General features: G+C 35.4%; 1 protein-coding gene across 3 annotated transcripts in view; it reads right to left on the bottom strand.

The window, feature by feature from the left end:
* The window catches only part of CLEC2D (C-type lectin domain family 2 member D), a 32,437-nt gene that overhangs the window by 7,661 nt on the left and 12,740 nt on the right, over window positions 1-12,036 (bottom strand). Inside the window, exons 1-3 of one of the 3 annotated variants that reach the window (XM_008697483.2) lie at window positions 9,023-9,218; window positions 5,954-6,067; window positions 42-226 (exon numbers count right to left, since the gene is read on the bottom strand). In XM_008697483.2, coding sequence (XP_008695705.1) covers window positions 42-226; window positions 5,954-6,067; window positions 9,023-9,083 — 360 coding nt within the window. In that variant the 5' untranslated portion in view covers window positions 9,084-9,218. Of the gene's footprint in view, window positions 1-41; window positions 227-5,953; window positions 6,068-7,317; window positions 7,412-9,022; window positions 9,219-12,036 lie in introns of those variants that run through there. The other 2 variants (XM_008697482.2, XM_040642142.1) reach the window with 2 other exon arrangements.

The raw sequence follows: 12,036 nt of genomic DNA, 5'->3' as shown, positions 1-12,036 counted from the left end.
CTTTTTTTTTTTTTTAATTCTAGGTAAAACTATTTTCTTACCAGTTCCTGGATGGTTTCAACCTGAACAAGATCAGCACCATGTGAGTCACAAAACCTCTGGCTGAAGGTCCAATTCTTGATGTCCTCAGAAAAATAGAAACATTTTCTTTGGAAACCAATCCAGCTTTCTGGGCATGCAGCTTCAAGACACTCTGATGATATCTTATGCAGTTTTCTTCCAGTTACTAAAAATAAAAACAGCTTGCTTTTATATTTTCCTCTCTATATATTACCAAGTGCTTTTAATACATTTTTTCAATAGTCATGTGAAATACTAAATGTATTATCCTTATTTTTCAAACGAGGAATCGAATTCTGAAAGTCATTGTGTATATTACACAGGAAATGTCAAAGCTACGATTCAACTAATGCTTTAGTTAGTGGATGAATTGAAAAAAGAATTAATAATGCCTTAAACTCTTGACTAGATACCGGTCTACTTGGATTTCAACAATGTTACTTTTCCTTAAAATATTAGGTACATCAATAGCAGCATTTTATCAGCCTTAGAGAACAGATAGTTCAAGAGCTCTAGATGCTCTCCTAAATAAAATGAGGGGCAGGGTATAGATACCTTTTGTGAATAAAGGTTCTTGAGATGAAATGGTTGGATACGTGTCTAAATAGTCCCATGAGGATAAAAGGGGTAGTTTTACACTGAGCTTTCTTCTACTAAGGAGCTTCCTTCTGCTAAGGAGATTTTGTCAGGTTTTCTATATTTTGAAGCGGACAATACTCCATTGGACAGGCTTTTTCTCATACACTTCAGATACAACCAGGAGAGATTCTCTCTCCAAGGAGGATTCAGAGCATGGAAAGTCTTCAGATGGTATTTATTGATCTGCTAGTAGCTGACTTTTCCACTTCTATGACCATTATCTCCTATTCACAGCTTCTTTATTAAGTAATGTTAATTTAAATCTCTATTTTTGCTCCACCAATGTATATTTTATTTTTGGTTGTAGAATGGCAAGAATACATCATTCTCTATGGAATCATAAAAATATTAAAAAAATAAATAAGGATCCCCTGGATCATGGAATATTCCAAGTGTTATTGACTCTAGGATTTGTAAGCAGCACTTGAAGACCTTGTTAGGATATTGCCTCTGGTTGTAATAATAGCAGGGTGGGTTTTAGGTTATTAATCAGGTTAGGGTGGAGGCTTAGAGGAATATTCTTATAGTTTTCCACATCAAAACTTGATTCACATTAGATACAGTGCAAGCATGTTCTAAGCTATAAGAGCATCCTCATTAGCTAAATTGCTTCCAGGGTATGCAATCCAAGAAAGAATGTGTTGTCCGGGAAAACTGGCTATATCTTCCCAAAAAGTGGGGGCTGGAAGATGCTAGAGTATCTGGACGAGAAGACCACAATACCTCTATGCCTGCACTATTATACAGCCAGTTAGTAGCTTTGATATTCTCTCACTGCTATCTCTCTCTCCCCATCTGATTCGCTTGTATTCATGCAAGCATGTGTGTTATAGAAGTAAAATAAATCTTTGTCCCTGAAAGCCCAATTTTGTCCCTGAAAACCACAATGAGTTATCACCTCACACTTGTTAAAATGCCTATTTTTAAAAAGACAAAAGACAATCAGTGCTGGCAAGAATGTAGAGAAAAAGGAACTGTTGCACACTGTTCATAAGAATGTAAATTGCAACAGCCATTATGGAAAACAGTATGAAGGTTTCTCAAAAAATTAGAAATAGAACTACCTTGTGATCTAGTAATCTTGCTTCTGGGCATATATCCAAAAGAAAGGATATCACTATCTTAAAGAAATATCTGCATTCCCCTATTCATTGCAGCATTATTCAAAATACCCAAGATACATAAATAATACTCAACCTTTAAAGTGAAAGCAATCCTGCCATTTGTGACAACTTGGATAAGCCTGCACAACACTGTACTAAGTCAAATAAATCAGATGCGGAAATACAAGTACTGTATGATCTTACTTTATATATGGAACATAAAATAAGTCAAAATCATAGAAGAAAAGAGCAGAATGGTGGTTGCTAGGAATAGGAAGTGGGGGAAATACTGAGGTTTCGGGCAAGGTGTACCAAGTTTCAGTCATGCAAGAAGAATAAGTTCTGGATATATAATGTACGCAATATGACTATAGTTAACAATGCTGTATTGTATACTTAAAATTTGTTAAGAGGGTAGATCTTAAGTGTTCTTGACAACAGAAAGGTAACTGTGAAGTGATGGATATGTTGATTAGTTTATGGTGATTATTTCATGTGTATACAGATATCAAAGCGTCAAGTTATACACCTTAAACATACACAAGTTTTAATTATACCTCAATGAATTGGGGGAGGGGTGCAGAGATTAAACATCATGACTAAGTGCAATTAATCCCAGAATGCAAGGATTGTTCAATACACAAAAGCCAATTAACCTTGTATAGCATAGCAATAGAAAAAGGTTAAAAAACAAAACAAAAAAACTGATCATCTAAATTGATGCAGAAAAACCACTTGACAAAATTTAATACCTCTTCATTAAAAGAAGATAAATACACACAAAAATATTAGGAATAGAAGGAAATTCCCTTAATATGATAAAGCCCATATATGAAAAACCTGCAGTTAACATATTCAGTAGTGAAATACTGAAATCTTTTCACCTAAGCTTTAATACTTAGCTCATCTTAATACCAATTATATTACCTTAATATAAGGACAAGACAAGGATGCCCACTTTCACCACTTCTGTGCAACATAGTATTGGAAGTTTTAGCCAGAACAATTCATCAAGAAAAAAATATATATATATAAGACACCCAGATTGGAAAATGAGAAATAAAATTATCTCCATTCACTAACAACATGATCCTATATGTAGAAATCCCTAAAAATTCCACCAAAAATATTTTAAAACAAATAAACAAATTCAGTAAAGTTGCAGGATACAAAATCAACCCAGAAAAAAACTGTTCTATCTACACACATCAGCAATGAACAATGCAAAATGAAATTAAGAAAACAGTTCCATTATTACAGCATCAAAAAGGATAACGTAATTAGGAATAAACCTCACAAAGGAGACTAAAGACTGATACACTGAAAACTATAAAACAATGCTAAAGGAAATTAAAGGAGACACAAATACATGGAAAGACATCTGATGGTCATAGATTAGACTTATTGTTAAAATGGCAATACTTCCTAGAGAGATCTATAGATTGATGCTATCTTTATCAAAAGCCCAAGGATATGTTTGCACAAATAGAAAAATTCATTACAAAAATCATTTGGAATCTTAAGGGACTCTGAATATCCAAAACAATCTTGAAAAAGAAGAAAAAAAAGTCGAAGAACCTACACTTTTTGACATTAAAACTTACTAAAAAGTACAGTTACCAAAAAAGTATGGTCTTGGCATAAAGACAGATATACAGACCAATGAATATGATAGAGTCCAGAAATAAACCCTTGCATATGTGGCCAAATGGTTCTTGACAAGGGTACCAAGACCTTTCAATGGGAAAAGGATAGTGTTGTCAACAAATGGCTTGTGAAACTGGATATCCACATTCAAAGGAATAAAGTTGGACCCTTACCATAAACCATATATAAAAATTTACTTAAAATGGATCAAAGACCTTAAACCTAAGAGCTGGAACTATAAAACCCTTAGAAGAAAACATACTGGAGAAAGTACATTACATTGGATTTGGCAATGATTTCTTGGATATGACAAGCAAAACACAGGCAACAAAGAAACAATAGATAAACTGGATCATATCAAATAAAAAACTTCTGTGTCTCAAAGGACATCATCAACAGAGTGAAAAGACAAGCCATGGAATGGAAGGAAATAGTTAAAAATCTTATTTAATACGGAATTGAACACAGAATACATAAAGAATTCTTACAACTAAATAGCAAAAAACAAACAACCCAATTTAAAAAATGGGCAAAAAATTTGAACAGTCATTTCTCCGAAGAAGATATGCAAATTGCTAAATAATACATGAAAAAAATGCTCAACCTCACTAATCAACTATTAGGGAAATGCAAACCCAAATCACAAGGAGACAAAATTTCATTCCCACTAGGGTGGTAATTATAAAAACAAGGAAAATAAAGTACAAGGATGTAGAAAAACTGGAACTACTGTGTATTGCTGGTGGAAACGTAAAAGGGTGAAACCACTGTGGAAACAGTTTGATATTTCCTCAAAAAGTTGAACATGGAATTAGCATATAACCCAGCAATTCCACTTCTACATATAGACCCCCCAAAATTGAAAGCGGACTCAGATATGTGTACACCAATATTCACAGCAGCATTATTCACAATATTACCAAAAGGTGAAACAACATGAATGTCCATCAACAGATGAATGGGTAAATAATTCATCATTTGTACTTGCACTGGGATAGTTTTCAGCTTTAAACAGCCATGAAAATCTAATATAGCTACAAAATGGAGACCTTTAAAACATTATGCTAAATGAAATAAGTCAAACATACAAACATTGTATGATCCCACTCATGGGGGTATCTAGAAAAGGTAAATTCATAAAGATATAAATTAGAATAATGGTTACCAGGGCTAAGGCAAGGAGGCAATGGGAATTTATAGTTTAAGTGATACAGAGTATCTGCCGGGATGATGAAAAAGTTCTAGAACTGAATAGTGGTTATGGTTGGATAATGCTGTGAGTGTATTTAATGCCATGGAATTGCACACTTAAAAACAGTTAAAATGGTAACTTTTATATTATGTATATTTTACCACAATTCAAAAAATAAAAGAAAAATAAGCACTCCCTCAAAACGTAAAACACAGAAGGAAGATCCGGCAGGATACAGGCAGTATAGCAGATTATGGGGAGGTTTTAAATTTCTGTTTTCTTCTCATTCCATAATAATCTAGCAGAACATGAGCAAATTCACATTTCCCAGATCCTTCTCATTTCTGTGTGACGTTCTTACTACGGTTCTACAAATGAAACTTGAGTGAAAGGGTTGTACGCCATTTCTGTCCCAGCCTTTAAAAGACTGAGCATCCCTCTTCAATGCACCCTTTTCCTTTCTTTTGGGAAACCCAGCTTGACAGTGACATCTTACGGAAGCCAATGACATCGTAGAGAATGATGGAAAATAGCACCCCACAGTCCTATACACACGTGATAGGATTGTTGAACGGCCAAAGAGGTCTATATTTTGTAAACCACCATGTATTTGTCTTCTCTTCTTTCTATTATCATCTCAGCTTATATCCTCATTAATATATTGTGTAAAAATGACTGAATTCTTGGCCAATGTTTAAGCATAAACACAATTTCATAAATCATACACATTCAGCTCCTGCAGTCTTATTTCGATGTGTTCTCCATTAGGATCTACACACAATACCTTTGAAGTAATTTTAATCGAAAATGAAATTTCAATTATATTGTACACCTGAAACTAATATAATGTTAGATGTCAATTATAGTTCATTTTTCATATATCCTTAATCCAAAGAAAAAATTTTAAAAAAGAAAAGTAATTTGAGACTAAACTGTATATATGAAATATATAAAGTATATAAATATATGTTTGTAAATAAAATATACGAATATATAAATATATATGTATATATATATAGCAAAACTACATGATAAAAGGCCTAGCAGTAATATAAATCAAAGCACAATATGATTGGCAACTGGGTTCTACCATATACAGACTTTGGTCCTTCTTTTAAGCTTGCAATCATATGACCTCTGTATTTACACAATTAAAATCTAAGACCGCACTTACAAGGTAATTGGAATTTAACTCAATTAGTGAAATTAAAACAAAATTAGGAAGTGTAAAGAACAGGAAAATTATCAATAAGTCCTTTCTTCTTTTGGAAAGTGGACTTCTCTAGATGAACAAAGATTACAATTCACTTACCTAACAAACTCACAATCACTCCAACCACTATAAGTAACAAACATATGACTGCGAGAAAAATTAAGCCTCCATTCAGGGTAATGTTACTAGAATATTTCCTTGGATGCAGGTAATCTGGAAAAAAAATATTGAAAACATGTTTTTGTTTTTGTTTACATTAAATGCAGGACATCAGACTAGTAGAAACATTAACATCAAAATGTTATTTCCACTTCATTCCTTTCCACCAGAGGGGGCAATTGGCCTGTCATTTTGTGAATTTACAATATTTCTCTCTGGAGTTTGTTCACAGAAATTAAAATTGATCTTAACACATAACCCATGAACAGCTTTGCACCCCTTCCAAAAACTAAATACAAATCTCATTAAACTTCCAGATCCAGCTACCAATGTAATAGAAATACATAGAGAGAGAATCATGTCAATTAAACAACAGGAATGAAATCAACAAACTCCAGACTGTTGGAAATTCTACATAATAAATTTATGTTGAATCTTAAAGAAAAAACTGAAATGCAAATTTTAAAAAGCAATAATGGGGGACTCTTTTGATTAAAAGGGACTTAAAAGGCTTTTTTCTTTTTTTAAAGTCAAACTTAAAGTGAGAAAATGATTCTCGTACAAGTCAAGTTAGTGTGTGATTCGAGAGAATACCTGGAGGTCTTCTGAGCTGGAGAGCAAGCTTCTTTCTCTGACAAAGACAGTATTTAACAAGGATGCTCACCTTAGAACAATACATTAAGCTGTATATTTGTTTTTTTTGTTTTGTTTTTTTTTTTATTAATAATGATTTTTTATTATATTATGTTAGTCACCATACAGTACATCCCCGGTTTTCGATGTAAGGCTCGATGATTCATTAGTTGTGTATAACACCCAGTGCACCATGCAATATGTGCCCTCCTTACTACCCATCACCGGTCTATCCCATTCCCCCACCCCCCTCCCCTCTGTTAAGCTGTATATTTGTTTTGTACAGTTTTCTACATTTGCGTTGTATCTCAAAACATCCTACATTATCTAAAACCTCTTGTAAATTTTATCATTGGAACCCTCTTCTCACTATATCTCTTGGCTACCACACACACTTTTAGCTACTATATTTGGAGATATTCTTGGCTAAACAAGCATATTTCTCTCTAACATTCTATCCACACTAGAAAGCTTTTCATTAAAGTTTACCAGATTGACCGCTGGCTGATGTACATGCAGGAGAGATATGAATAACACTACAAAGGGTCCAAAAAGCAACCTGACATTCGAATCAAAGCCTACAAAGCGCCTGAACCTAGACAGAGTAATTGCTTGCTAAAACCAAAAACATTAAGGTACTCCAAAAATTTAAATAAAGTCAAAAGACTCACAAAAGATTCGTTCAAAATGTCCAGAATACGGTCCAAAATTACTCAGCATATGAATAAGCATGGAAACTTCAACTTCCATGGGAAAAGACAATCAAGAGAAGCCAAGGCTGAGATGACACAGATGTTGGAATAACCTGACATATACTTAAAGCAGCTGTTATAGAAATACTCGAAATACCAAAGGAATAAAGAGATAAATGAAGCCATTTAACAAAATTAGAAATCATCTTTTCCTCATCAGAACTGCCTTCTCTCTAAATTGATTACTACCTCTACCAAAGACAAAAACATTTTTTTCAGTCCCAAATTATGACACTTCAGTTTTCCCCAGCAGCTACAAAATACTTTTTCTCACTTATTAAATCATCATATAAAGCCCCAAATACAAGTGTTTTTTTAAAAGTTTTGAGCTTCATATAAATGCATAATATATGAGATTATATATGTATATTTACATATTTTCTTTTTACTATGCATTCAATGTAAGATAATTCCATTTGAATGCTCCACTGTTTTTCCTTTGACCTCTGTTTATGTTTTCTATTTGTTAAGAAAACTCTTTATTTTACCTTTTCTTTACTTTTTAATTCTTTCTTTCCTATGAGCTTTCATGATAGATTTTATACCTTTATTTAATTATTTAATTATTTATTTATTGTTAAAGATTTTATTTATTTATTTGAGAGAGAGAGAGTCCACGAGCTGGGGGAAGGGGCAGAGGAAGAAGGAGAAGCAGACTCCTCCCTGAGCAGGGAGTCTGATGGGGATTGATCCCAGAACACTGAGGTCATGCATGACCTGAGCCTAAGGCAAACACTTAACCGACTAAGCCACTCAGGTGCCCCCTTTTTTCCTTATTTAATAATGATAATACCCTGTGTCTATATAACACTTTCAACTGTGTATTTGTTCTTTTCAGTGAAATTAATTTTAATAATAAACAATAAGTGTATAATAAATAATAATTAATATTAATAATATTAATAAATAATTTAAACCAATAAGAAATAATTTTAAATTAATAATAAATAAAATTAATATTTAATATTAATATTGTTATAAAATAATACTAATAAATATTTTATAATAAATAATGAATTTATTTATTTTAGAGAGAGTGAGAGAGTTGGGGGGAAGGACAGAGAAAGACAGAGTCTTAAGCAGAGTCCACACAGAACCTGGAGCCCAACGTGGAGCTCCATCTCATGGCCCTGAGATCATCACCTGAGCCAAAATCAAGAGTTGGGTGCTTAACCAACTGTACCACCCAGGCACCCCTCAGTGAAATTAATTTTTATTAATGCTTATTAATTTTTAATTTCATCATTAGTTTAATTTATTTTAAATTTTAATATTCACTAGCTGGTTGATGAATTATTAATAACATTAATAAAATATTAGTATATGTTTCAGTGACATTAATTTTTAAATATTTCTTCTCAATCATAAATTTAACCTGACCCCATTCTCTTACATCTTTCTCTAATAGTTCTCACTCCTTAGTTGTTAGGACAAGTCACTTAAGTATCTGCATATTTTTACACAAATTATAAACTAATTTATAACCTCTAGCACTCCATTTCTCATCCTTGAAAACTCTTTAAAAGACTGTTAACCATTTTCCCTGTGCAGAAACTAGATCCCTTCACTGCTATAATCTTACCACCTCAGTTCCCACATTCATGACAACAGTCCAGCATCTTACTTGAGGTTGGCCGCAAATCAACTGGTACAAAGCCTTTCCCTAGTCGATTGCTCTCATGCATTTTGTGCCCAGTTTTTACAGGACAGCTCACTCAGTCGGCGGTTTCAGCTCCAGAATGTGAAGAAGTAAGACAAAGAGTTCACATTCTGGTTAGAACTTCCTCTAACTGAAACTTCGGCTTCAGTTTTACATGCTTAAACAGGAAGAGAAGTGACAGAAAACAGCTTGCTGCAGCAAATGACTCTTCTAGTTCTCAGCATAAACGTGGTATCTCTCAACGTGTATTACCATCAGCAGAAGTAAATATAAATTTTCAGGTTTATACTTTTTGCATTTCTTCATGATTTTGTTGTCAAAGAGGACAGAAAGTAAACCTTGATAAATTTCACATTGTCTTGAAATTCCTACACAGATGGCAGAACTAATAACAATACTTTTACTACTATTCTCATGGCGTGATAATATAAAACTATGGTTTATTGTGACTTACCATGATCCAGAAGTACTGGTAAAAGACTTAAACACGTGTTCTCATTTAATCAGTACAACTAAATAATGAGGCTAATATTATTACTCTTATTTTAAAATGAGCTCCTTGGGTAAGGACTAAGTAATTTGTCTAAGGTCACAGTTACTAACAGACCCCATGATTAAATGATTGATTTAGGAACTACTCTGAAAGAAAGACCCTACATAGTCAGTAAAGGTCAAATGTTGACTCCTGTGACTCCTGTGACATTTCTGAGTCAGTCATACACTCATAAAATCTCTCTTTCTTTTCCTAAAACAGCTCCTCACTGTGAGAAAAAGAAACAGAAAAATTAGTTCTTGCAGTCATGATGATGTGTTAGCTGAACGAAACTATGAAGCTGAAATGGCTGAGGGCTCCAGGTGAAAGGAACTGTGTTCATCTATGGCCCAAGAGAAGAGAACATGGAGTATAGCAAGAGAAGAAAGGAACAGAAAAGAACTACAAAAACAACCATAAAACAAGTAACAGTGGAAATAAGTACATACTTAACAATAATTACTTTGCATGTGAAAGGATTAAACACTCTAATCAAAAGACATAGGTGACTGAATAGATACAAAAGAAAGACACATCTATAAGCTGCCTACAAGAGACACATGCAGATTGAAGGTGAAGGGATGGAAAAAATAACCTAGACACATGCGGAACACCCTCCCCCAAAATCAACTCAAAATAGATCATAGACTTAATGGTAAAGTGCAAAACCATAAAACTCATGTACTTTTACAAGCTTGTTCCTATGAAGAATTGCTTCCCACATGTGCTTTGAATGAGTAATTCAACCAGTAATGATTTCTACAGAGGCATCAGAAACTGATTTAAATACCTCATTGAGGGGCGCCTGGTTGGCACAGCGGTTAAGCGTCTGCCTTCGGCTCAGGGCGTGATCCTGGCGTTACGGGATCGAGCCCCACGTCATGCTCCTCCACTATGAGCCTGCTTCTTCCTCTCCCACTCCCCCTGCTTGTGTTCCCTCTCTCGCTGGCTGTCTCTATCTCTGTCGAATAAATAAATAAAATCTTTAAAATAAATAAATAAATAAGTAAGTAAATACCTCATTGACTTCCTGCTGGGGGCAGTAAGAAAATGAAGATGAATTTAATGTCACTGAGATGTCCCCACACTGGTGGCAGAACTACTGCTGCTACTTTATTTTTCTTACCAGAGACTTATAATGGAAGAATAACAATTTATTAAACATTTACTATGAGCCAGATACACTGGCAAAGACTTTTATCTGTTAGCTCATTCGAATCTGATAGCTAGGCAGTGAAACTGGTATTTTATACTTACTTTTCATATGAAAAAACTCTGCTTAAAGGGCTTGGTAATTGATCAAGGTCACAGCTGGTAAGAAATGGAATGGTGGAAGAGTAGGGGACCTCATTTAATCCAGTCCATTGAATTTAGCTGGATATCTGTCAAACCATTCTGAACACCCACAAATTCAGCCTGAGATATAAAAAAATATATCTGGAAGTCTACAAGTAGAAAAGCGACTGCTTTCTGCAAGGTAGGAGGTGCGGAGACCTGAATCTGTGGGGATATAGCAGAAGATTAATGGAGGGGAGGGAGCCTCCATAAGCTGGCTACCAGAAAGTGATATAACACTGGGGTGCAAAATCAGAACCCTTAGAAATCTGCTGTAGTGAGAGATCTCTCTTTCTGAAAGGGGGTCAGGGCATGAAAAGGGCAGAATTCTAGGTGGGTCATTGTGGTCTGAGGATCTAAGGAGACACAGAAGGAATGGGGATGCCTGAACTAGTGGAGTGCCCAAGTGGGAGAGCAGGAAACTGGTTACAGTCAGTGAGTCCAGGAGGGGACTCTCAGCTCAGGTTGCCATAAACCATGAGCCAGGCTGGTCGGGTGACCACTCTTTACCTGAGCACCCTGAAAAGGACTGGAACTCGAGGGCCATTTACCATCCCCTGGGAGGAGCAAAACAGCTGCTCCCACAACCAGGCAACAATTCTCAGGGCGGTGGTGGCCCCAGAAAGGACAGTAGGGGGACACCCAGCACTCCGCCCAGAGCATCAGAGTGGGTACACCCAGGAGCCCACAACCGCTCTCAGTTCTTGGACACACAAAGGGCAGTGACGCAGGTCCCTAGGACTCCCCTTGGTAGGATCATGGTGGACAAGCACCACAAGAGTCTGCAGAGTTTGGCACACGCAAAAGTGAAAACTGTTTGTCCCAGAGGGTTTATTGAAGAGGGGAACCGAGATCTTTCAGCTCTGTTGATCTAGTTGGTTGTGCCTAGTTGCCAGGACAACTCGGCACAACCATACTTACTCTGATCCTCTAAAGAGGCTCAAAAAGCCTCCAGGGTAAAAAAGCCACAAGCAGGACCAGTTTACACTGAAACCAGCCCTCTGGCAAGGGGTGGGGCACCTCTGCCCAGGCAAAGACACTTGAGAAGCAGCACAGCAGTCCCCTTCCCCAGAAGACAGATTGTTAGAATAGGTGAACGATAAGCTTATGG

Source organism: Ursus maritimus, unplaced genomic scaffold, assembly GCF_017311325.1.
Source record: "Ursus maritimus isolate PB19 unplaced genomic scaffold, ASM1731132v1 scaffold_26, whole genome shotgun sequence".
Classification (NCBI taxonomy): Eukaryota; Metazoa; Chordata; class Mammalia; order Carnivora; family Ursidae; genus Ursus; species Ursus maritimus.
This window is presented reverse-complemented; position numbering and strand designations above follow the sequence as displayed.